The sequence below is a fragment of the Lepidochelys olivacea genome (assembly GCF_965140295.1).
Source record: "Lepidochelys olivacea isolate rLepOli2 genome assembly, chromosome: 17".
NCBI lineage: Eukaryota > Metazoa > Chordata > Testudines > Cheloniidae > Lepidochelys > Lepidochelys olivacea.
The window spans coordinates 20,391,909-20,417,596 of record NC_140427.1 but is presented as its reverse complement, the minus strand read 5'-3'; the positions used below and the strand labels follow the sequence as shown (position 1 = coordinate 20,417,596).

General features: G+C 51.0%; 2 protein-coding genes across 8 annotated transcripts in view; both read right to left on the bottom strand.

The window, feature by feature from the left end:
- The window catches only part of RFFL (ring finger and FYVE like domain containing E3 ubiquitin protein ligase), a 50,933-nt gene extending 45,076 nt beyond the window's left edge, over positions 1–5,857 (bottom strand). For 2 of the 6 annotated variants that reach the window (XM_084650891.1, XM_084650895.1), the window contains exon 1: positions 5,753–5,857. Coding sequence is in view for 1 of the 6 variants with exons in the window: in XM_084650890.1 (XP_084507016.1) it covers positions 4,278–4,290 (13 nt within the window). In the remaining 5 variants the exon portion in view is untranslated. Of the gene's footprint in view, positions 1–4,277; positions 4,429–4,801; positions 4,880–5,752 lie in introns of those variants that run through there. The other 4 variants (XM_084650894.1, XM_084650896.1, XM_084650893.1 and 1 more) reach the window with 4 other exon arrangements.
- A 3,062-nt stretch (positions 5,858–8,919) lies between these two features.
- On the bottom strand, positions 8,920–21,642 carry RAD51D (RAD51 paralog D). Of its 2 annotated transcripts, none has more exons than XM_084651154.1 (11): positions 21,514–21,642; positions 20,017–20,174; positions 18,805–18,866; positions 18,280–18,398; positions 17,337–17,418; positions 16,566–16,700; positions 15,888–15,983; positions 15,525–15,615; positions 14,124–14,194; positions 11,740–11,907; positions 8,920–10,689 (listed from the first exon to the last, which is right to left on the bottom strand). In XM_084651154.1, the coding sequence occupies exons 2-11, from the start codon at positions 20,096–20,098 to the stop codon at positions 10,606–10,608; spliced, it is 990 nt and encodes a 329-aa protein (XP_084507280.1). In that variant the 5' UTR covers positions 20,099–20,174; positions 21,514–21,642; the 3' UTR covers positions 8,920–10,605. The 2 variants fall into 2 exon arrangements, with proteins under 2 accessions (XP_084507280.1, XP_084507281.1); XM_084651155.1 differs by having other exon boundaries at positions 21,524–21,610.
- Between the last annotated feature and the right edge of the window lie 4,046 nt (positions 21,643–25,688).

Below are 25,688 nucleotides of genomic sequence, written 5' to 3'. Positions count from 1 at the left end.
TGTTGGGCCTGGCCAAGAGCTAGAATGACAGAGGGGGCTCAGGGTTGGGGCAGGAGGTTTGGGTGTGGAGTGCTTACCTGGGCAGCTCCCATTTGGTGCAAGGGGTGCAGGTGGGAATGTTTGGGGGGGGGAGTGTGCAGGAACTCCCATTTGGTGCTCAGAGTGGGGGTGGGAATGTGGGGGGTGCAAGAGCCAGGCATGGGGTGTGGCGGGTGCAGGAGTCATAGCAGAGGGCTGGGGGCATGTGAGGGGGTGCAGGAATCAGGGCATGGGGTGTGGAGGGGCTGAGTCTGGGGGGGGGCTGGAGTCAGGGCTAGGAGTGTGTGAGGGGGGTGCAGGGATCAGGGCAGAGGGCTGGGGGTGTGGGCTAGGGTCATGGGAGTGCTCCCAGCCCCCTGCCCAGAGTGGCTCATGGCAGGGGGCTGGAGGGGACATGCCCTGATTCCACACCCTGTCCCCAAGGCCCTGTCCCCAACTCTTCTCCACCTCCTCCCGGAAGCAGCGAGTGCGCTGCAGGCTCGGTTTCTCCCCCTCCGTCGAGGAAGAGGAGGAGGGGCAGCAACCCAGCACGCTGGGGGAAGAGGCGGGGGAGGAGGGAGCTTGCCTGCCCTGCAGCAGTAGCCAGCAGGACTAACCTTCTTCACCCTGCCCCCACGGGGGGGGGAGGAGGAGGGCAGGCCAGGGCAGGCAGGATTTTTAATGGCACACTGCTGCCTGCCGGGGTCCCGGGGTTCGGCAGCGGGCTGAGCGGGGCTGGTGGCTGGGACCCGGCAGGCAGCAGCGTGCCATTAAAAATCGGCTCACGTGCCGTGTTTGGCACGCATGCCATAGGTTGCCGACCCCTGATCTACACATACAAGTTGCACTAGTGCACCTAAGGGTGTGATGTTGCACTAATGTAGTTAAATCAATGCATTTTTGTGTGTGAGCACTCTTACATAGGTTAAAACCCAACTTACATAGTTTAGCTCTTGGGGCAAGCTAAACAAATGAAGGCATACCAATTCCTATTCAAACCTTACCTGACATAGGAAGTCAGTGTGGCTTTACCAAAAAAGGAAATCTAATTAGTATTCTAGAGCAAATTGAGAAACTCAAGTGCAGTAAATTACTAGGTACTCAATAGATATTGGGAGATCCTGAAAAGGATGCATCTTGTCTCTAAAACATGGGTGGGCAAACTACGGCCTGGGAACCACATCCAGCCCTTCTAACATTTTAATCCGGCCCTCAAGCTCTCGCCAGGGAGCAGGGTCGGGGGCTTGCCCCGCTCTGCGCATGTTATGGCTCCACGTTGCTCCTGGAAACAGCGGCATGTCCCCCCTCCAACTCCTACAGGTAGGGTCAGCTAGGGGACTCCACACGCTGCCCCTGCCCTCCCCCTCTGGAGCCCTCACCTCCTCCTGCACCGCAACCCCCAATTTCGTGAGCATTCATGGCCCTCCATACCATTTCCATACCCAGATGTGGCCCTCAGGCCAAAAAGTTTGCCCACCCCTGCTCTAAAAGCAAAAATTTTTTCTGAAGTCACTAATGTGGAAATGTATCTTCTAGAAAAAAAAGCCTTGAGGAGTTTCCAGGAATTACAGATTGATCAGCCTCACCTCCAGTTTAGAGAAACTGAGTAAGTCTAACCAGATACCTCAAGAGAAAGGTGTATGATCCCCACAGTAGACAGCTGTAGGATAGCCTGCCTCGACATGAGGTTTCACCATGATCTCTATAGAGACTAGTTTAAGGCCTGAAACATTAGATTTAATATTCCTTCCAAAATATGTAGGCACTGAACAAACATTTAAATCAGTCCCTGCCCCCAAAGAATTTACAGTCTAGGTCAGCGGTGGGCAAACTGGCCCGAGGGCCACATCAGGGTATGGAAATTGTATGGCGGGCCATGAATGCTCACAGTTCCCAGTCAATGGGAGCTGCGAGGCTGGCGCTTGGGGCAGGGGCAGCGTGCGGAGCCCCCAGGCTGCCTGTATGCGTAGGAGCCGGAGGGAGGACATGCCGCTGCTTCCGGGAGCCGTGCAGAGCCACGGCACATGTGGAGCAAGGCAAGCCCCAGACTCCGCTCCCCGTCGGTAGCTCGAGGGCCAGATTAAAACGCCTGAAGGGCTGGATGCGGCCCCCAGGCCGTAGTTTGCCCACCCCGGTCTAGGTTATAAGTAAATGAAACCAACAAACTTGGTGGGTTGAATTACAAGGCTACAGTATTACAAGTAATCAGTACATCTTTAGCTATGAAAATTAAAAGCATGTACTTCCAAAGCCAACAACAAAGACAGGGAATACAGGTTTGGGATGGGGAAGGGAGGAAGGAATTAGATTGACAAAATAAATGCATCTAGTATGCTAACAAGCCCCAGATAGTTTAAAGATATTATTGTATGGCTTTCTGCCTTAATTTTATTTTTAATCCTGCAAGCATAGGAAGAGAGGGTACGGGGACACTCCATTCAAAGGGCATAACTCTTGTGGAAACCTGTGGAAGTCTATTTCACCTCAGTAAAGGCATGGGTAAATAAACATTTATCCACAGACAAATTACAGTGGAAGATATCTTTGCTTTCATTAAAGTCTGATTAATACTGACAGAGGAAATGCCCAAACCCCTCTGCTCTATAGTTAGACAGTTCCCCAACCACTCACAGGATGCATCCTGAAGCAGCCAGCACTGGCCAGTGTAGTAGACACGATAATGGATTTAGGTGGATCAATTTGTTTCATTGGACCCAGTTGTTCCATTAAAGCCAGTTATGTTTATCCATAGGGCAGCTTGCTGATATAACCACAAATCCTTCTCACCACCAACACTGTGAACACAGAAGTTGTTATAGGGACATAGTATTTTGAATATGAGAGAAGGGAGGGTCTAGAACAGTGGTTCTCAACCCACGGCCCAATCAGCACAGAGCTGCGGCCCATGTGACATTTTCAGGGACGTACAGGTAGAGTATATTGCAGGTGGGCTAAACGGTGGCTCACGAGTCGCATGCAGCTCTTTCACAGTCGAAGTGCGGCTCCTGGAGCTCCCCGAGCACCCCATCCATTCTCCACCTTCAAGACTGGGCAAGGCAGAAGCTCGGAGCTTCTGCCCTGCGGCAGTGTGGTAAGACATGAGGCTTCTGCCGGGAGGGGGTTAAGGACTTTAGCCCTCGGGGGGAGCATCGGGACAGAAGCCCCACAGCCCAGCAGGTGCCGCCCCATAGGGCAGGTTGTGTGTGTCTTGCGGCTCTCAAACTTCTGAAGATTATTGTATGCAGCTTGGAGGTTCAGTAAGTTTGGCCACTCCTGGTATATTGTGTTGTGTGTGGATGAGGCCCACCAAACACAGAGAGCTGCATGTGTATCCCACAATGGTAAATAGGTTGAGGACCACTGATCTAGAACATACAGGAAATAATATAAAAATATTGTTTGAACACAGATAGTTCACCCCCACTACTCTTCTGCTAATACTTATATGGGTTCAATTTATTTGGAACTGACAAAATAAAATGGTACTAGTGAAAATTATGACACTGAGTAAATTTCGAACAAAACCAAAAAGGATTACTGTAGCCATCTATGCCATATCAATTTGCAGTTAGTACAGCTAGTGTAAGAAAAAGAAACCCCCCACTTCCTTCAAACCTGCAGAAAGATAATCCTAAATAAAAAATTACTTTACTTTCCAATCACCAGCGTAATGAAAGGGAGTGCTGAAACTAGAGAAGTATTTCCCTTAGTCCAGTTCCTTATTGATCCAGTCAAGTGAGAAAGACCGAGTAACACAACTTAATACACCATAGCATTATCGTTCTCTAAAGAGAACATCTAATTAAGAATTGCACAACATGCTCTAGGACATAACATATACATATTGTGTGAAAAAAAATTAGTGGCAATGCAGAGTCTTAGTAAACAATACATAAATGACACACACTTCCATCTCTCTTGGCAGATTAAACATCACCTTGCACACTACTAGAATCTGTGAACTGTAAAGCTAAATTCTTCTAGCTAGCTAAATTCTTATGTCATGCTTACCTCTACAGTATTGGCTTGCCTTCTGCTATCATAAAGATACATTAGATTAAGATACATGAACTGTCATGAAGTGCAAGAGTCCTTCCATGAACGTTCAAAACGTGTAAAGTACTTGCAGGTGCTTCCTTCCCCGCCCACCAAGTGCCTAATCTGTACAAATTCAGACTGGACTATGTGTAAGTGAGTTTTCAATGTGAGACACTAATGTACAATTAATCACAATACTGCAATGTTTGTTAGAAGCCTACCTTGACAAGGCATGTCATTACTTCCCCAGCAACACTTTGTCTAGCTTACAGGAAAAAGCCTCTGAAGAACAGGCAAACTACCTTCACTTTTCACCTGGCTCACAGATAATGCCCCTTTGCCTTCCTGTTAACGTTTCCATCGTTATTTACACTTTGTTAAGATAAATATTTAATTTTTGCCTGATTTTGTTTATGACATAAAAACAGGAAGGGTATTTCTACTATACGGGTAAAGTTATTCATTGAGAAACTAGTTTGGCTCCATTACATCAAGAAAACAGCATCCTGGTGCCACTGGCATTGTACCAAATGAGCAAGGACTTTGGACATGATAAAATGCACATGACAGCAAACAGTTTAGGCAAAATAACAACACTTGACACTTCCACAGCACTCCACTGTCTGGCAGCATTTACACATAGTAGCTAACTGAGCCTCAAAACCCTCTGCCAGGGGGTTCAGTGTCACTGTGGCCCTTGGACAAATGGGGAAAGCGAGGCACACAGAGAGGGAAGGGGACTTACTTGCCAGCACACTGCAGCGAGGGTTAGAAATACAGCAGCTCCTAACTCCCAGTCCCCACAAGCTCAGGCTTTACCCACAAGACTTTGTTAAGGGGCTCTCCAACCCTTCACCAACCCCTCCGCAGCAATACAGCCCCCTTCGCCTCACCCCCCCGCCCAATAGAGAACAAAGCCCAATGACCCCCCAACACCTCCCCCACACACCTCTCTCCTACCCCCCTGGGACAGCCCCCCCAACCCGGGCAGCCCCCCCACCTCTCTCCTGCCCCCCAACCCCAGGCAGCCCCTCCGCCTCTCTCTTGCCCCCCCCAACCCCAGGCAGCCCCCCCTGCCTCTCTCCTGACCCCCGCCCCTTCTGCCTCCCCCAACCCCGGGCAGCTCCCCCCGCCTCTCTCCTGCCCCCCCAACCCCAGGCAGCCCATCCGTCCCTCCTGCTCCCCCCAAAACCCCGGGCAGCCCCCCCGCCTCTCTCCCGCCCCCCCAAAACCCCGGGCAGCCCCACTGCCTCTCTCCTGCCCCCCCAAACCCTGGGCAGCCCCCCCGCCTCTCTCCTGCCCCCCCAAACCCTGGGCAGCCCCCCCTTCTCCTGCCCCCCGCCTCTCTCCTGCCCCCCCCAACCCCGGGCAGCCCAGCCCTCCCTCCCGCTCCCCCCAAAACTCCGGGCAGCCCCCCCAAAACCCCAGGCAGCCCCCCCCCCGCCTCTCTCCCACCCCCCCAACCCCAGGCAGCCCCCCTACCTGTCCCCCCTCCTCTCTCCTGCCCCCCCAACCCCGGGCAGCCCCCCCAACCCCGGGCAGCCCCCCCGCCTGTCTCCTGACCCCCGCCCCTCCTGCCTTCCCCAACCCCGGGCAGCCCCCCCGCCTCTCTCCCGCCCCCCCCCCCAAAACCCCGGGCCACCCTCCCAACCCCGGGCAGCCCCCCCGCCTCTCTCCCGCCCCCCGTCCCCCTCACCTGCTCTGCCCCTCGCTCCCGGGAGGGGGTGTCTCTGGTATCACCCGGCCCGGGCCGTCCCCTCCGGCGAGGGCGGGGGGAGGGGGAGGGGAGGGGAAGGGCGCTGGCGCCTGCATCGAACCTCCCCCTCCGCACCGCGCGGCGGCGGCGCTATGACAACTCCCCACCCGGCGCCGCCAGCCAACGAGACGTGGGCCAGAGCGGTGGAAGCCAGCGAGAGGAGGGCTAGAGCGGCCTCTCGGCCCTGCCGGCCGGCGCCGCCACAGCGACCGCTGGTGGGGAGGCGGGGGCAGCGCAACTCAGGCCGGCAGTGGTGCTCAGACCATGAGGGCGGAAATAACTAGTCCCTGGCAAACAGGGTTCGAATCCCGCCCGAGGCAGGGGCGGGTCCCCTCACCTAGCTAGCAAGTGTGAAAAATCAGGAATTCTTTCAGGGAGTGGGGTAGAGTTGCTTATATAAAATAAAGCCCCTAATATTGGAACATCTGGTCACCCTAGCCTCACCCCACTACAGAGCCTGGTGCCAGGGTCCCCTCACCTTGTAAATGCCACCCTTGGACTCCAAGAGCAAAGCCCCAGGCCCGACCTAGCTGGAGCTTCATAACGCTGGGCAGGGCCCTGTTTCAGGATCAAATCTGAATGCCCCCAGGCAGAGTCCAGGTTCCAACATCATCCCGTGAAGCAGGGCCTGGGTCTAAGATCTGACGCCCCTGACCCGTGGGACAGGGATCAGGGTTCAAACATTTACCCCAAGCAAGAGCTGGCTTAGTGTTTGAATCCCTGCATGGGACTCAACTGGGGGAATAAATCTGAACCCAAGACCAGCCCTGCTGGGGGTTCAGATCCTGGCCGGAGTCACAGCTGCTCTTTCTTCTCTTTGATGCATTGAGTTCCACTGCGATTACTGTTTCTGGCTTTTTGGGGGCAAAGAGTGAGATCATGTCTGCTCTGGCTGCATATTAAAAATCCCTGGCCACTTTGCGGTTTTCCACTAACTTGCAGCTGCATGCACATATCACAGTGGTGGAGTGCTATTGAGTCCTCCCTGCAGAAAGGTACTGTCAAGTACATGCAAGATAATCTCACTTCTATGAGATATTTGACCATCTTGTTTGCCCTAGCAGCCTCCAGCCAGAGCAGCTCCCATCAGATTTTGTTTCAGTTGATAGGGATGTCTCAGAATGCATTTTTCACTCTGTTTTCAATTTCATCTCCTGCATTTGGAAAACTATCTAAGGTGCCTTATCTCCCTCTGTACAAAGAGCACACTGCATAGCTTGCATTAGAGGAGAGCTGGGTGTGGGCACCAAGATGATTAGCCAGATTCTCATGATATTTAGGACACAAGCCATGTTCAACCATGATTTCATTATAAATGTAGGGAAAGTCAACTTTGGTTGGAAGTCATGCTTTGCCACACAGCTCTGGCTGCTGAATCCAAGATCCTGCCTCTTGCACTAACCCCTACCTTTCAGCTGAAGGCAAGACCCTATAACCATAACATCACTGATAAAACAATACATGCCACTTACATCACACTTTACCTGTTCAAAGTGCTTGAAATGCAGCCAGAAGACTCAGGACATTATCTCTGTCATGAAACTCGCCCCCGTTATTTACCTCACAGCCAACACCAAGAAGGTAGGAACTGCCCCACTCTAAGCGATGGTCTGTCTAGTCCAGTATTCTGCTGTCAGCAGCAGCCTGTCTCTGTTGCTTCAGAGGAAGGCATAAAACACCAAATCGGCTCTGTACACTGATCCAGGAAGGACATTTCTTCCTGACCCCTTCTGGTGAGCAGCTTATTCCCTGAAGTGTAAGGATTGATAGCTTGTAGCAGTATAGCTCGGCTTTATGCAGTTTAAGCCTTCTCTGCTTAGCAATTTCCTCCAAACCTTTTGCATCACAGCTCCATGATTGTGAAACATACTCTGAGAACAAGCAGTTGCTTCGAGTTTCTTCTTCATTTCCTTGCTTCTGAATATTTGCATGTGTTCTGCCCCAGTTGGGGGCATGAGATGAGTCACTACAGTCATCCATAGTGTGGGGAAGCTGTGAAATCAAACTATTGCAACAGGGCTTAGGGCCTTTGGAAGAAGGAGACAGGAAAGGAAGGACAGAACTCTTCCAATCTCCCCTTGCCTCTCTGCCTACTTCCCACCCACTCAAAATAGCCACCCTGACATTTGGAGGCGGTCTTTCATAGAGCTCCTCATGTCTACCCCTCTGTTCTCCCCCTACTTCCCAACCCACTCATTCCCCACAGTCCATGCTCTCCAGTTTCTTCTTTCACTGACCTTGGTCCAGCTAGCTAGAGTTCTCTCCCCTCCTCCTTCCCTTCCACCAAGTCACTGCACTTCTTCCTATCTCACCTCTGAAGCTTTCCTCTGACTGGCACTTGTGGTGACTAGAGAGAGCACAGCAATTGCCCAGAAACAAATTGTTTTTTTGCCTCTGGAGACGTTTCCCTATCTGCCCTAATGACTTGGACACTCCTGGAAAATGTGCACTGAATCCGAGAAGACTCACAAAGTACGCAGAAGAGAACACACACAAAATGTCATTAAGGCGAGGTTAAAGTTGCAGGCACGTGTCAATGGTTTAATGCTGAGGCTTTCAAAGCCACCTTAGGGCTCCGCATGCCCAATGGCCATTCAAATTGCTTAGGTAGCTTTAAAAATCTCTGGCTAAATGCAGGTTACGTAAGGTTGAGGTCAGACTCGATGATCTAATAGTCCCTTCTAGTCTTCACCTCTATGGATCTGTGACAGCATCTGGAAATTTTTATATAATTTCTCTTTCCTACTCCACCTCCCCCAGTTTGTACTCCACCTCGGACTCCCAAACTAAATGGAAAAAGTAATAATGACAGATAGGAGTTTACCTGAAAGGTTTATAAACCGGTGTGTAAACACAGCTGGTACAAAAGACATAACAGGTCAAATTTGATAGTGACTTTAAGGGAGCTGGGCCAATCTGCAGCAGCAGAGAATTCGGGCCCCTGTATCTCCACCAGACACGCATGACAACTATTTGCACAGAAAAGTAAGATTGTAAGACAAAAGTCAGTTTGCAAGCTGTGTGGAACAGGGGTTGTCTTTTTGGGTTCGCATAGCACGGGTACTGGTGCCGGATCAATACAAATAATAATTACAAATGGCTTCCAATGATGATAAACCTATTTTATTTATATCTGGTCACATGGTTCTTTGCTACTTTCCTAGACTACCACGTTGACTTAGCTATTGTGCTTATTGTTATCTCACACAGCAATGCATACGCATTACATTGTTGGTTGGCTGAGTTAATGGAAGGTGTTGTACACCTTCTTGTTGAATTATATCCCTGAGAGAACAGAGATCTTGGGTTCTCACAAGCACTGTAGCAACACACAGGTGACAAACAAAATCCAATGGTAGCAAAACCCAGACCTGCTGCTGCCTCCTGGGAAATTCTGAAAAACATGCAATTTAGGGCAATTAGACCGAAATCTCAGATCCCTTTTGTGTGTTTCTTTGCTCCTTTCATTACCAGGGACATTTGCCTGCAGACGAAAATAGAAGACCGTAAGTCCATTTGTACTCTGGGGAAATTTACAAAAACTCCTTCCTGAGTCAAACACCAGTTTGGCTAGAGCAGTGCCAGCAGGAATGGGAGCCATGGTATAGAAAGAAGCTGGACCGGTTTACATCGCAGCATTAGCGAAAAGCAAGTCTAATCAACGTGATGGTAAAAATGGATCCAGAGACCAGAGCCTTGTCTACACTAATGTTCTCACCGGTGCAAACACTGATTCAGCTAAATCGGGGGGGGGGGGGGTGTTTTTTGTACTGTTCCCTGAGTTCAGGCCAGGCCTTAGAGTCCATCTGTCCTCACCTGAAATCGTGATCATTTGCAGGCGCAGCAGCTGGTCTAGAATAACCTCATTAAAACAAAGCTCCTGTTTTCCACGCAAAATATTCCTTATAATAATAATTTTTTTAAAAATGAGTCAAAGGAATACAGAAAGTGGTATCAAATACATCAGCCAAGAAGTGCGTAAACACAGGACCAGATCTGCCACTGCTGTCAGTCAGGAGCAACACCCAGTTTGCACCAGCTAAGGATCTGGCCCAAGATACTTATACCTTTTTCCAGCAATTCTTTATGCAATATACCAAAATACCAATACTCCCACCGACAATCTGGGTAGCAAAAATGTGACCATAAAAAGCTCTGAGAACTTCTCTTGTGGTTTCTCTTCAGCAGCCTGTGTCCACCCTCGTGCTGCGACAGAATAAGCAGAGCGGGACCCAGGCCTGAAGGCTGCTGTAGTGATGACCCTTTAGAGGTAGAACAGGACTAAAACTAATGGCTGCTACAGTAGATGGAATTCCAGCTCCTGAAGGTCTTGATGGTATTCTTTATTGAGGCCTCCCAGGGACCCTCACCAGAGGGCTGGAGGTTCTGGGATCAGGCAGCTATAAAAAGCCACGTTACCAACAGGTCTGGTGTTTACCCAGCAAAGAATTCAGCAAAATTCCCTTTCACCTCACGACACCCTGAGACAAAGGTTCCCCTGACAATCCACAAAACCCCCAGGAAAGGGCCTGTGGTTTTAACGCACTCCAGAAGAGTGGTACAGCCACACACCGCGCTTGTCCGACTCAAACGCATTCCTCCGAGCTCTCCTTGAAGCCCAAACCTCTCTTGTCCAGGATGAGGGAGTTCCTTAACAGCCCAGTTTCTACAGTCCTTTCTTCTGGGACTCCAAGCATCTCTCCTGGGATGGCTCTGCAGTCTTCACCTTTGCAGCTAATATTACTGCCCACAGTAAAGGCCCTTGTAATCTGCTGTTCACTTTTCACTCTCCATCAGCATCCCGCTCCGGAAGCGGCTGGGCTCTCATCCAATACCCCACAGCTTCCGATGTCCAGCTCCACCTCAATCCCAGTTGGCTGTAAGGGAAGCCAAGAGGAAATTAAGCTCACATTATTGAAGGACTTGTCTATACCGAGGCATCCAGGAAAGTTAATCCGAATTAATTGAAGGTATGAATTTGAACTGGATTAGTGAAACTATTAAATCCCGGTGTGAACACATTCGTTCAGAATTAAGTGGCTTTAAGTCAGTTTATTTTAATTCACTTCCAAAAGTAAATACACACAGGGATTTAATGTGGTTTAACTAATCCATTTCAAATTCACACATTTAGTTAATTCAGATTAACTTTCCTCTATGTCCACATGTAGATAAGCCCTAAGAGTCCATAATTAAGGGCACATCCGTACCTAGTATCAGTGTTACACTGTAAGCTCTTTGGGGACAGGGATCGTCTCTAACTATTTTATTTAGTGTCCAGTACAATATGGCTCTGATTTTGATTTGGGCTTCTGGATACTACTGCAATACAAATACACTTGACAACAATTTGGCTCAGGAAGGGAAACAGAATATAGGGCTAGATCTTCAGGTGGTATAAATCAGCATAGATCCAGTGACTTCAATGGAGTTACATGGGTTTACACCATCTTAGGGCTTGGCCCATAGTATCTAATGGGAAGCTGCAGTGAGAACAATACGATATAGTCACCCATGTTAGTAACTGACCAGGACATCTGAGCCAATGTTCTTCTTGCAAGTAGGTATATGGGATCTTTAATGACCATGCGTAGTCAGGAGTGTTTCGATGGAACAACTGAGTCAGTGTGACCCAAATTAGAAATGGAACAACTGATTTAGTATGTCTGGAATTATAAAATGGGCCATTTAGAAGCAGGGGGGGAAAATACATGCACTTCCACAGTTTATAGCTTGGTTGTATTTTCTTCAAGTCCCCAAAGCCCATCACAGCGTCCTGCCGGTGACTCCTGAATGAAGCCAGAGTTCTTGCATTACTTCCCTAAGGACTCAGTCCTTGCCTGGCATCCTATCTCTGACTTAACTCCAAGCCACCTTCTCCACGGCCATCCTCACCACTCCCAGATGGGCTCTCCAGAAAGTCTCACCTGCCGGGGCGATTTTGTTAAGGAAGCAATGCGACGGGTGCTAGCTTTTCCCCAAGTGCCTTCTCTGCTCTCTAACAGCACCCGGGTGCTGGGCACAAAACTCCAGGAGCGACCTAGGGCTGGTTTCAGGTGACCACTGCTGCCATCTCTCGTCACGTGGTTAGTCACCTGGAATGCAACAAACCAGCTCATCATTTCCAGCCAGTTATCAGCAATAATGGCTACTTCTTGCAATGAAAACTTAGACACTTAGAACGTAAGAACATAAGAACGGCCACACTGGGTCAGACCAAAGGTCCATCAAACCCAGAATCCTCTCCTCTGACAGTGGCCAATGCCAGGTGCCCCAAAGGGAATGAACAGACTGGTTATCATCAAGTGATCCATTCCCTGTCACGCAATCCCAGCTTCTGGCAAACAGAGGCTAGGGACACCACTCCGGCCCATCCTGGCTAATAGATTAGTAGAAGATGGGTCCATCAATGGCTATCTAGCTCCCTTTTGAACCCCATCATAGTTTTGGCCTTCACAACACCCTCTGGCAAGGACTTCCAGAGGCTGACAGTGCGTTGCGTGAAAAAATACTTTCTTGTGTTTGTTTTAAACCTGATACCTATTAATTTCATTTGGGGGCCCCTTGTTCTTGTATTATGAGAAGGAGTAAATATCACTTCCTTATTTACTGTCGCTATACCATTCATGATTTTATAGACCTCAATCATATCCCCCCGGTGGTCACCTCTTTTCCAAGCTGAAAAGTCCCAGTCTTATTAATCTCTCCTCATACAGAAGCTGTTCTATACCCCTCATCATTTTTGTTGCCCTTTTCTCAACCTTTTCCAATTCCAATATATCTCTTTCAAAATGGGGTGACCACACCTTGAATACTGTGCGCAGGTGTAGAGTACCATGGATTTATAGAGGCAGTATGATATTTTCTGTCTTATTATCTATCCCTTTCTTGATGATGAGGGAGCGAATGGATGCAATCAGCTGCTTCCACTGGTTTTTGTTCCTTTCCTTCCTTTGCTTCTTGTCATGACTGGCCATGCTGCCCGTCCAGTGCTTAATTTGTAATGAAAGAGGTGCCGGGGCTCAAGCAAGTTTTTTTTAACTTTAATAACTGATGCGGGAGGCCTAGAGGTGCCAGGGCTATGAACTGCCAAGCCTAGAGGTGCCGGGGCTCACCCCTGGTACAAATTAAGCCCTGTGCCCTTCGAAATATAACATGGTGTGGCTCTCTGTGCCTCTCCAGTGGCTATGCCATGTATACAGGTTTACAAATACGTTACTGCTGCCAAGCTTATCTTTTAGCTCAAGCAGTACTGGACAAGCTTCCCCAAGCAGGCAATTCTCCAGTCCACCACAGTCCAAATCCCTGCCTGGCCACCACTTTATGTTTTAGAAGCATGAACCTCTACTACTTGAACTAAAGCACCAGGTCTCTTAGCTCAAAAAGATTCAACTCACAAAACACGGTCTAGCCATTAGAGGGAGACAAAAGGCCACAGCGCGCTTGCATGGGTTACACAAACTGCTGCAATAAGATCTGTGCGTTGGCTTAAAACGAATGCTGGCCCCAGACTGGCAATGAAGCAAGGAGAGGCCAACGTATAGCAGACTCCCTCATTCCTGGGGACTGCAGTCCCTCCAGGTGGTGCGTTTAACCTTGAATCTGTGATTGTTCTTCCCCCTCTGCTTCTTTGCTTGCTGCTTTATAGGTGATCAGAGCAACAGCAAAGCTGGATTCTCCCAATACATTTTAATGCCTGCTCCAGTATATTGACTATTCATGATTTTTCTCTGCCAGGACCTCTCCATTCAGCACACTGATCAGGGTCACAGCACTCCTCCGAGGAGTCAAACCCTCAGTGCGAACGCCCAGCCCCAGAACCAAAGGAAGACAGAGCACAGGGGCCTTTCTAGTCACCATCCATTTATAAATGCTGTAATGCCCTGTACCTACCCAAAGACAACTGGCTCAAGGGCCACTCTGGTAACTAGCCAGACACCTAGATTACATAGGAATCTACATCAGTTGTTGCATCAGAGAGCAATGCAAACAGTCCTGTCATCTACCCGTCCTGAACTCCTCCTGGAGTTCAATGAGTAGAACTAGCTTGTTGGCAGAGTTACTAAAAGCCACCGCTTGCTCCGCTCTGTTCTCACCATGCGGTTACATGGTGGTTGTGGAAGTGGAGCTGCAGTTCAGAGAACAGTCCCCGGCCACGGATGCTTGCAGAGTGGCAGGAGTCCCGTTGCCTGCTCCTGTCCAGCTTTGAACAGAGTCACCTCTGTCATAATCCTCTGCCCCCAAATTCTTTTCAACTCCGGATCCCCTGCTTCCAGCCCAGGAAGAGCAAGGCAAAGGCCAACGAACTCACCACCACAGCCACGTTAAGTTCTCTGGCGAGTGTCTTCAGTTCCCTGGCCAGCTGCATCATGAGGGCCAAGCCTGTGGAAGACGATACAATGGTATTTCAGGGCCGGCTTCCATCGGCAGTTTCTTAGAGACCTAGGACCCTCTCCTGAGAGGATGGATCAGGAGCAGTTTCCTCAGTCCTCCGCACTCCCACTCAGGCAGGTGACCCCGATATAATATGGGAACTTAGTGCAGTTGATACGTGCGTATTTGTCAGTCCCTGGATATTTCTCATAACCAGGGAGTAAATCTACCATAGGCAGCAGCAGTTCTATCTTTCCCTCCTCCAGCCCCAACACATACCCCATTAACGGGCACCCCCCCATGAGCCAGGGGGGACCAGTGCTAGAATAATATCGCCACCTAGCTCTTCTACGGTGCTTCTCATCCATAGATCTCAAAGTGCTTTACAAAGGAGGTCAGTAGCATTATCCCCATTTTACAGATGGGGAAACTGAGGCACAGAAAAGGGAAGCAACTGATGCAAGGTCATCCCATAAGCCAGTTGGAGAGACGGGAATAAAACTCCTGAGTCCCAGTTGAGTGCTATATTCACTAGGCCACGATGCCTTCCCCCACTAGGCCACATGACTGTCCATGACCCATTCAACCCTTTGCCTCTCTGCTGAGACTGCCATGCAGCCCTAATTGTGATGGTGACCAGTGTGCACACTTGTCCTCTAGAAAACAGACTGCAAGTCTCCTGCTTGTTGCAAGCCACCAGACAGTTGCTAGGTGACATTTTCTCCACTGACTTCCAATAACTACAGGCCAGATGGCTCAGAGGACTGGCAATGGAATCCTTCACTCTTAGGCACAATCAAATGCAGCCCAAGTCAGTAGTGACTAGAAGTTACCTTCTGGCCTATGTGAAGTGTTTTACCAGCGGCCATCCAGTTCCCATATCAATCACCTGCAGTATCCAGCCCCGCCACCCCCCAGCTTACTAGAAATCAGGGACAAAATCTTTAGAGGTTTTCAGCAGCCCCACAAAATTCTGATGAGTAAGAAATCAGCTAGGTGTTCAAGGTGGGAGGGAGCGAATAAGGGGGGTATCTTTAGGTGGTCTCCAGTAAGTGTACTGTATCTGCTGCACCATTATATAACCCCACACTGCCCTGGAATAAAACACAACAACAAAATTTTCCCCTCCCCATCCCATGGGGGCTCAGGGATCAGATTATACTGGGGATCATCGACAGCACAGAATACCAGCTGGAAATGTTGCAGGTAATTAGCGAGATCCAGAAGAAAAACACTGGAATTGTCTGTCCACACCATGGGCAGCTGCAGTGTTTCCTTGCTGCAGAGATCCAGTTTCGAATCCTCAAACCGTGCTCGCTCCACGGTGCCCCTCACTCACCCTCCGCCTGCCTGCCTCCGAGGAGCGGGCAAATCACAGCTGAGACAGAGTCAACCACCAGCACCTTCACCGGCCCCGAGGAGCTCAGGACCTAGGGAGCAAAGCCCAGAGCAAAGTGTGAGGGCAACACACACAGAGTGGCACCGGTAAAGCTTGTGCCAGCACGGGATGCGTGGTCACCAGCAGCTCTGGGGCAGGATGAATAGATTGGAGTCCTGAAGAAGCCTGGAAATCCTGATATCAGCAGAACAGTCCGCCCCATCCTGCACACTCGGATTCATGCGAGCAGCCCCCTGGCTTCCCAGGATCAGACCACCGCTCAGACTGGGTGGATCTTGACACAAATCCCAGCGAGAAACCCACCTGCTGGGACACACTGCACCGCAGCTCCTGTAACACATCCAGCATTTTATAGACGTCGAACACCCGGGCCACCTGAATCCTCTGCAGAGCCTCCACCTGCAGGGAGAGGAGAGCAGAAGCATCACGCAGAGACAGCTCATTCAGACCCGGCCTTTACCCTCTCCATAAACCGCACCAACGTCCAAACCCAAAACAAAACCTTTCAAAGTCCGGGTGGCTACAATACGTTAGAAGCTGGTGCCCAGCATTCTCAGCCAACACATCTACAAGCATCTTTAATCCAAGGGTCCTCATCCCTGCCCACTGCCCCCGTGTAGCAGTGCCATTATCCCCATTTTACAGGTGGAAAAACTGAGGCACAGAATGATTAAGGCCAGCGTTTGGCAGCTTAAATCTATAACAAGGGACCTGAATAGGTGGCCTGATTCTCAAGAGGTGCTGGGCACCCAGAGCTTCCACTGAGCCAGGAAAAGAAGGTTTGGGGCTCATAGAGGGAGCCAGGAGAAGCCCACGAAGACAAAAGGCTGGAGCATGGAACTGCCTGAAAGTCTATAAGAGGGAAAATTGGATTTCTGGGTTCTGGGGCACGCCGCTGTCAGCGACACCAGCCGAGGAGTCACTAACTCTGTGGCTCTCCAACTGCTCCCAGCACCAAGTCAGTGATGCAGCCACACTGACCTGCTCCTCCTCATCCCCCGTCCTGGTCTGAGCCAGCTGGAGCAGGCGAGAGGCCGTGAACCCGCCCGTGGAGTCGACGTAGAGGACATTCTGCTTGAGGTCGTGGGACGAGCTCACGGCTATGCTGAGGCACACCTAGGAGGGAGAGCGCGTGGATGGATCTCACCCCATTCCAGCCATCCTTCCTAGCGGAGGGGCTTGTTTTCATACTGAACCCCAGCACATTACACCTGAGCCAAGCTAAGGAGCGGGCTCGCTGTCTGCAAACCACTATGACGCAGCGACCGGACAGCGGAGCCCCCAGGGCCCTTCACCTCTGCTAGTCGGGAGATTGACGCAGGCCTCACCAAACAGATCCAGGCCTTTGACTCCATCCGGGCTACTGCCATGTGCTCTAGGTAAAGCCTGGTTCACAGCCCTAAGTTTCAGACATGGTGCAAGATGAGTCAGTTTAACGCATCTCTTTCTTTGGGCTAGTAGCTGAAGAAGATCAGTGGCCACAGGGGGTAGGATGAGTCTGGATTCTCGCCATATGTCCGGCAACAGCTGTTTATTGGTCAATGGTTGTAAATATCCCCCAGTTAGCACCAGTGAGCACAGTATCAACCATCAAACAATGAAAGGTGGAATAACGAATGAGGCCCGAGCTCCCTCTTCCCTGTGGATGCCGAATATGCCACAGGTGACGGGGTGTAGGGAGCTGCCACCTTAAATAACTGGGGCAGGGGGAGGTATTATAACATCTGCTCTGTTAGACACAGAACGGCCCACCTGTGTCTTGCCACTGCCAGGTGCTCCTGTGAGCTCGGTCACTTCCCCAGTGTACAGGCCAGAGTCCAGCAGCTTGTCCAAGCTAAAGGAGAAACACACCACAACAACGAGAATCAACTATACTGAGCTAATGAAGGCTGGAAATGAGAAACCTCTGGGTATCTGTGTCTCAGATGTACTCAGCCAGCGCATTCACATCCCCACAGACTCTCCCCCGACCTTCCCCTCGCTCCCCTTTCCGCTTCTGGCGAGGGAGGGCAAACGACAGCAGGGCAGGGGTAGGAACAGAGTCTGAACAGGGAATGGGGAAGCTCTGGAGCATGAAGGCAACAGGTGGGCTTCTCTGAGGGGTCGCACTCAATTATTACAAGCAGTAGGGAAGGAGAAAGGCGGAGTGGTTGATACCCAGTATCGAACAGTTAATTTCTATGCCTGGTCCTCACGCTCAGGGCCATCACGACTCAATGCTGTTCCGGCAGCAGTAACCATCCTTAATGGCTCAAATCGCCACCTGGGCAAATGCTGATAACGTTCTGCAACCGAATGGGATAAAACTCTCCGGCACCGATGCAGCAGCTGTGCAAGTGCATGGGGAGATTAATACATTTGGCGGGGGGGTCAGAGCAAGGTTCAATTGAAGGAGTGTAGGCTGGTGGCTTGAAATAGGTGCCCGGTGCTAACATGCTAATGCTGTGGACCAGCAAAGCTGAATCTCTCTCCTCTCAAGAGGCAGCCCGGCTGATTCCAGGTGCACAAGGTCCCTAGCTCAGCCCCTGCTGGGAGGGAATCCCTGACAGATACCGCGTCAGCTCAGATCTCAGCCAAGCGGCTCGAGCTGTCTCCAGGTTGAAGCTTAAAATCCAACCTGGCTTCTGGCTGGGGAAGGGATGAACCCTTCAGCTTTAACCCTTGCCCCGCTCCCCTTCATGTGCGACGTCCTCACCTCTCACTCCCTGTGGACAGGATGGCTGTGGAGCTCTTGAGTTCCTCGTAGAGATCCGCCCCGTTGACAGGAAAAGCTGAAAACTGTGCCAGCAACACACGTCTCACGGCGACCAGGGCCTGTGGGGACAGACGGCCATCCCCAAATGGGACACTGAAGAATTCGGAGAGAGCTTTGTGGCACAGACTGTCCTTGTTCTGGTTTGTACAGTACCTAGTATAATGGGTTGTGGTCCATGACTGGGGCTGCTAGGGGACTACCTCAGTACAAAGAATGACGACTTCCCCAGAGAAGGAGCTTTTGCAGATAGACGGAAGGCCCTAAGGAACATCGGGTCAGATCTACAGCTCCCAGCAGACAGACTGACTGGAGTGGGTGATGCACTGTTAGCCCACTCATGCATTAGGGTGAGGTCTCTGCAGACAGACGACCCACATCAAAGCATTTCATTAAACATGGCTCTCTCCGGCAGGCTACAGCTTTAGCTCCCAGATTAAAGATCAACACCAAGGAATCTCTTCTCACCTTGTAGGACAGGGAGCACTTCCGGGCAACTTCCTCCAGGTCCGAGGAGACAAGATCCACCACTGCAAGTAACGTTCAGAGATAATCAGCTGGAGGCCAAAATGTAACAGCCCTGAAATGCCAGGGAACTCCTTAGACACAACACAGCGAGAGGCTATTCTGCCATGTCCTCCCTGCGCCAGAAGACATAACATGCAGCTGTACACACCTACACACAGACACCGAGCTGCGTTAACTGAGCTCAGCCCAATGGCTAGCAGGACTCCCTGAGCAGCGGTGAATCAAAGGAGCACTCACTGAAGATGTCACAGGGCTCATCTGAGACACGTTCACTCCTGGGCTTGCAAAGGAACACAGGGTAAAAAGCGAACGGCCTTTGGGGCTGAGCAAACCCACTGCACCGTCGGCGTTAGCTGCTCAGGAGATGCGCGGGGCTGCAACGGCAGGGAGCGCAACCCGGCAGGATCCAAATGCGTTGGCAGAGTGGCGTGGGAATAGCAGACAGCGCCTAAGTGCAGCATGACAGCGCCCCCGCAGAGCCTGGAGAGGCCCAGCAGACAACGCGTGACATCCAATCTACAAGGTGTGCCAAGTGCCAAAACGCTGCGGTGCTGGACACGACGCCAAAGCCTCGGGGGGCGTGTCCCCGGGAACAGGATGCGTGACTGCGGCACGCGCAGACGCCCCTGAGCTCACGAGCTCAGAGAACTGTGGCAAGGAAGCCACGGCACACTGTACGCACCCGCTTGGGACCCCGCGTACGTTCTCGCGTGGCCGCTGCCATAGCGTTACTGCTATTGTTATTCGAGCCGGCTAGGTCACGGCTATGCTGCCTTCACAGCACGGACTGCAGCGCAGACATAGCCTCCGCTACAGAGAGGAGACAGACACAGCTCCGTGGCGTCTGGCTGCCTTAACGGGCTGGGGCTTCAGTCACATGCCCCCCGTCACTGCTGAGGAAGGCATGAGCCCCATCTCCCTCCCTACTCTGCTCCAGCAAGAGAACAGAGTCCAGCAGGAGGATCTGGGAATGCTCCTTGAGCGCAATACTGAGCTCCCAGCCAGTCCCACCCGTTGGTGCGGGAACACAGCCCCACAACACAGGCCAGCGGGCAAAAGAGCTCTGTGCCCTCCTCTGACTACTCCCTGGGGTTCGCCCAGAAGTCCAGGTGGGGGAGACCCTACTGTTGAGCCCCCGGGCTGCCCCGTTACCTGTTGCAATGCTGTTGGCTTTCAGAAGCTGGATCATCTCTGCCGTGAGGCCGGGGCAGAGGCCTGCTCGGAGTATCACCATGTCCCTGTGACAGCCCCTGAAGGGAAGGGGACAGGATCGACATGTGGGGAGGCCGAGCGCCACGCAGTCCTGCACCCTGCGCAAGAGAAGAGGGCTGGTCTGTTATTCCGGGGACACGGAAACGCCATTGCCCTTCACTCTCCGTACCACCCCCTGCATCTTGGTTGCAGCGGCCCAGCTCAACGAACAAAGCCACGGCCAAGTCCCGCGGCCAGCACTGCGAGCGATGACCATTGCAGGGCTCGCCATGCTGCACTGCACACCAGGGGCCGTCTCTCGGGATCTGGGATGGACGGAATCTGTGTAGCCTGCCTCTAGATCACAGCAGGGCCTGGATCCTCAGGTCACTCACAGGTTCAATGCATAATTATTATTTATTGCGCGTCTCGTGCCAGCACCTAGAGGCTGTCATGAGGGATCTATTGGGCTAGGCACTGGACGCACACAATGAAAAGCCAGTCCCTGCTCCATCTTTCCAAGAGAGGTCTCCAAGCCCTTTGCGCTGGACCCAGCATCTTTGCTTGAACACAGCGGTGGCCGGGAGTTTGGCAGGGTAGAAATCAGAAAGCCTGCGCCCGGCTCTGCCATTGCTAGCGAGGAACACGCACGCACAACACCTCCCAGCTGTTTGCCAGGCGATGGCCAGACCCTTGTGACTGCAGGGGGACCTCAGGCCTGGCTGCAGGGAAACAACCAGCCCTAGGGAACCTTACTCCTAGTGTGTAGGACTGCAGGGAAACCAGCATGCCATGAGCAGGGCTCCTAGGCACTACAGTCATACAAATAATAAAGAATCCCAGAAGAGCCTGGTGCACCGAGAGCCCTTGCAGGAGCACCCAGCCGAACACGATTCTGAACACGGCATCACCCCATTCCCGTTCCAGCCACTCCCCCGACACGCACGGCTCTCACCATTGGCACCTCTGTCTCCAGTGCGGACCTGGAGTGAGCGGCTGCGTTACGGGGCTCTGGCAGGGCTAGCCAACCCGGCACCCCCCACCCCAAGGGCGGATCAGCCCCACAGCGAAAGGGGACGGGAACCAGCTCAGCCCCGCAACAGCTGCGGAGCGACCATCCGCCCGCAAGCTCAGCCCCGAGCGCAGAGGGGCCAGAGGTCCCGCTTTGAGCGGGCCGCTCCCGATATTCAGGGCTTTGTCTTATATAGGCACCTATTGCCCCTCCCCCAAGCCCTGTCCCAATCTGTCCCACTTGCTATCGGAGCATGCCCGGGCACCAGCGCTTAATCTGTGCCAGGGCTGAGCCCTGGCACCTCTGGGCTCGCTGCATCAGTTATGAAGGTAAAAGCCTTGCTTGCCCCCCCCCCGGCACCTCCTGCATGACAAATGAAGCCCTGTGGAGAACAGACCCCCTCTGACCCGCCACTGGTGAACCCCAGGGAGACACCGCTTGCTCACCTACACGCACCATGCCCCACACAGCTCAGCTCCCCAGCTCAGCTCCCCAAGGCTGACTCTGCCTCCACTTCCTGCTCCTCTGCCGGGTTCAGAGAGCAAACAGCAAGGCAAGGCTCAGCCCTCACTGCCTATCTCCACCTGCTGGCTGCCTGGGGAGAGCAGCAGGAGGAAGGAAGTTCCAGCAGAAGCAGGAAAACACTGCCCACGTGTGCTTTCCCGAACCAGGGCCACCAGTTTGAAATCATTGTAGAACAACAAATGTTTTGCACTTCTGTAGCCCCTTCCTTCCCAGGAGCTCAAAGCAATCAAATTGGAATCACTAGAGCGACTGGTAACCCCTAAGGTGACAATGCCCCCCACTACAGTCAGATCCACACAGGGGGACCCCTGGGACCTAACGGTAGGATCCAGGCCTATAATAACTGGAAGAAGTTAGCAACAGATTCCTCCCCTTTCTCTTTTGTCAGCTGTTTACTTTGGCAGTGCTTCATACAATCCTTTTCATTGCTCCTCTGTATAGTCAGTTGGGCCCCACGCCTGCAAGGAGCTTCTGTGCACACAAGCAGGTCAGACACCTTACTTCGCCCCCATCCTGCATGTGTTTAACTTCATTCATGTGGGCAGCCCCCTCAGGTGCAATGAGGCTATGCTCAGGTATATCACTCAGCACATGCGTGAGCGGGACTTTGTTTAGCCCAGATCCTCAGAGGTATTTAGGCACCTAACTCCAATTGAAATCTAGATCCATAAGGCCCACTGATTTCAACAGAAGTTGGAAGCCTAAATACCTTTGAAAGGCTAGGTCTTTCTTCCTTACTGAAATACCCCTCACGGAGAAAGCAGAAAGAAAAACTTTTCTACACTGTTTTTAATAGCATTTTGTAAAGAATTAAAGAGACACCAGGGCCCCTGTTAGAAACAAACACCAGTTAACAATAATACCACTGAGCATGCATACAACACCTAGGTATCTTCAGATCATAGTACACTAACCAGCTTGCTGTAGAAATCCCTTGTCAATAATCCAAAACTGCTCTGAATCTGATATGTAACTTAAAACGACCACAATTTTTCTATGGCTCAGTAAGACAACTGCAGAAGAGGGATGGAGGAGAAGGGAAATCCAAACGTACTCCCAGGTGGGATTCAGTTCTAATCAGCTGTTTTATAGAAGGATGTGTCCTGCTTGCCGGCCAGAATTAGCACAGGTGATTGCAATTAAGTGCTTCCCTGGATCTATAAGTAGTGGGAAGCCCAGGGGGAGGGGTGGGGGCATTTGCAGATTGATTGCTAAAGTAGTAGATATTGCTAGTGTAAGCAGTGTCAGGATGAGCTCCACCCTGACATCTGGTGGTGAGGTGTGGCAAGTTGTGGAAAAGAATTTCAGGGGCCGATCTCATTTGCATAGGCACACCCACCACGCCTAGAATGAGACCATAGCTGCCCAAATGGTCACTTTGGCTGCTGTGGGATCCCCAGTGTCTCTGTTATTGGGGCAGGAAGAATAAATTGTTATTACCCTGATTATGGGAACTGTGCTTGGAACTGTACGTGGCCTTTTGTTACGATGGAGGGATTCACCATCATCTAAGTAGCACTCGCTAGGCAAGGGTCATGGGTTCCAAAACTGTGTGAATGGAGAGAGGCTGGGGACAAGTATTAATACTTGGTGGTATGGGCCCCTTGGTGAGGGCCTTACATGCTAATTGCACTTCCTCCTCTCTCCACTGTGGAATATCAGAGCTAATTTTGATTTCATTAGAAGTCTAGTTACAGGCTGCTGAGCTCACTTTGGGCTGACAGTGCACCAGCACTGGGGCTCCCCTATTATAAGCTGAATTCACCTAAGCGCTGAAATCACTGAGTGTTGTGTTAAGTAGTGGGGGAGCCTGAAGATATATTGTGGAGCAGTTTGCGGGCCGGCTGGCGAAGCAGTTCGACACGGAGCAGTGTGTGGATGGCAGGAGCTGCTTGTGGGCCGTGGAGCTGAGCGAAGGAGTTCGTGGGGCGGCTGGCGGAGCGGAGCGCAGCTGAGTGAAGGAGTTCGTGGGGCGGCTGGTGGAGCGGAGTGCAGCTGCGCGAAGGAGTTTTGTGGGGCGGCTGGCGGAGCGGAGCGGAGCGCCGCTATGGAGCTATGGGGCGGTCAGCTTCAGATCACGTAAGGTGCCTCTTACCCCCGTCCCATTTCCACCCAGGTTGGGAGGTAAAGCTCCGCCGATAAACTTTCGAACTCTGGGGCTGCCCTGACCAGGGACAGAGACTTTTGGGGCATTGGACTTTTGGGGTTGCTGGACTCAAGAACCAAAGGGAAAAGGGCATGCCCCAATTTGCCTGGGGTGGGGTTGTTTTTGCTCATGGGTTGTGTTATGAATCCGGTTGGTGGTGTTTCCCCAACATAATGCCACATTGTTTCTCTCTGTTATTAAAAGACTTTTGCTACACTCAGACTATGTGCTTGCGAGAGGGGAAGTATTGCCTCTTGGAGGCGCCCAGCGGGGGTGGTATATATTTGTCCCAGGTCACTGGGTGGGGGCTCGAGCCGGTTTGCATTGTGTTATTGGAATGGAACCCCTAGATATTGAACCCGGCCCTTGTTGCTGCCAACTCTGACGGGCAGAAGGGTTACACTAGTGTTTGGTGAAGGGCTGGTTGGGGAAGAGTGTTGGTGCTGAGAGAAGGGAAGTTTTGAAAAGAAGGAGCAGTAAATGTTAATGAAGTAGAGTAAACTAATATTGAGATTAGTTAGAAACTAGAGCCAGGTATAGAACTGAAGAGCAAGGCATACTAGATTACTGGTTTTTTGGAATGAATGTCCCTAAACTCCATCTCTCTTTCTGACCTAATCCCTGCTGAATGTTAGGAGCAAAAATTCATTCTTATAGTGGCTTGTATCAAGTGAGCAAGGATTGCAAGTTGGTGCTCTCTTTTCTCTTGCATAAACTGCTAATTAGGAGAGGTTCATGAAATGCAACTCTTTATTTTTGTGAGGGTCTCTAGGAAACAGTAGCTAGTATCTGCATACTAAGGCAGCAGAAATGAAACCTCTTAAAATATTCACTGTAAGGGAGCAGGCAACTTGAATGCGATAAGAAAATCTGTTACTTTCACTGACATGGCTCCTTCAGAGGAGGACTTGTAGCTTTAAACAAGTTTGTGGTCTTGTTAGTGTTCATGTTAAAATTACTCCAGCAGCTTCAGGTAGCAAATCTAAAACTCTGGGTCTGCAGAGTTTTAGCTCTGAGCACTGCAACCAAATAGCTACCTGAAAGCAAATTAGCTAAAGTCCTTGATAAGGATCCTGAGGTAGAAGTAACCAAAATGCTCTTCAGGGGTATATTGAAGCAATGTTTGATTTCTGGGCTCAGTTAATTGTTCTCTACAAACGTGCAGTGATCATTAGCTAATACTGCAAGTTCTCTGGAGGCTTTAAATACTATCATAGCTTAAGAATGGGTAAAGCTTGCTGTTGAAAGACTTCTGTGCAAATTCTTGATCTAATAGTCCCACCCTTGAGTCCACTAGGGCTAGAGTGTATAATCCACAAAGCAAGGAAGGGATACTTTTCCTGTGCCAAACTCGCTCTGACATGCTAACCTGCTACTGATTCTCTGAAAAGCAGGCAGGCTTCTGTGATATAGGAAGAGAAAATGAAACCAGTGTCAATTTCAGACCTGTTTAATGGCTGTCTTAACTACACTCTGAGTTGGCTTCTGAATGACCATCTGAATTAACCTCCCTTTCTAGTTCCATGGGCACAAGTAGCCTTTTTAAAGAACTGACCGCTTTCTTGGAAAGTGATTCCTAACCTGTGGAATGAACTGCCACAGGATCCAAGGTCTATCACAAATTTTTCCACCCTAAGGCCAAGGAGTTTTTGACCTGACTTTCTCTACCAATACCAAATACAGCACTGTGTATACTCTTAAAAAAACAACAACAACGCATTCCCCTGCACACACTTCTCCCCTGAGGGGAAGGAGAGCAAACACATGAGATGCTAGTCACTCTGCTTAATGCATGACTGGAAGATGCTCAGATACTATGGTAATGTGCTTGGTATAAAATCCTACATAGACTATAACAAAGCAGGGTTCATTTCCTTAGTGCCGTTTTGGAAATGGCTGGTGGTTAGCTCTGCTACTCAGTTGAATGTTTTGGCTGTACAGTAAGAAGTC

Coding starts and splice junctions, on each gene's coding strand:
- RAD51D (XM_084651154.1), bottom strand. CDS start 20,098: ATGGTGATACTCCGAGCAGGCCTCTGCCCCGGCCTCACGGCAGAGATG. Junction 15,616..15,887: donor GGTGCAGTGTGTCCCAGCAG/GTGGGTTTCTCG, acceptor TTTGCTCCCTAG/GTCCTGAGCTCCTCGGGGCC. Junction 11,908..14,123: donor AACTTAACGTGGCTGTGGTG/GTGAGTTCGTTG, acceptor GTTGCATTCCAG/GTGACTAACCACGTGACGAG.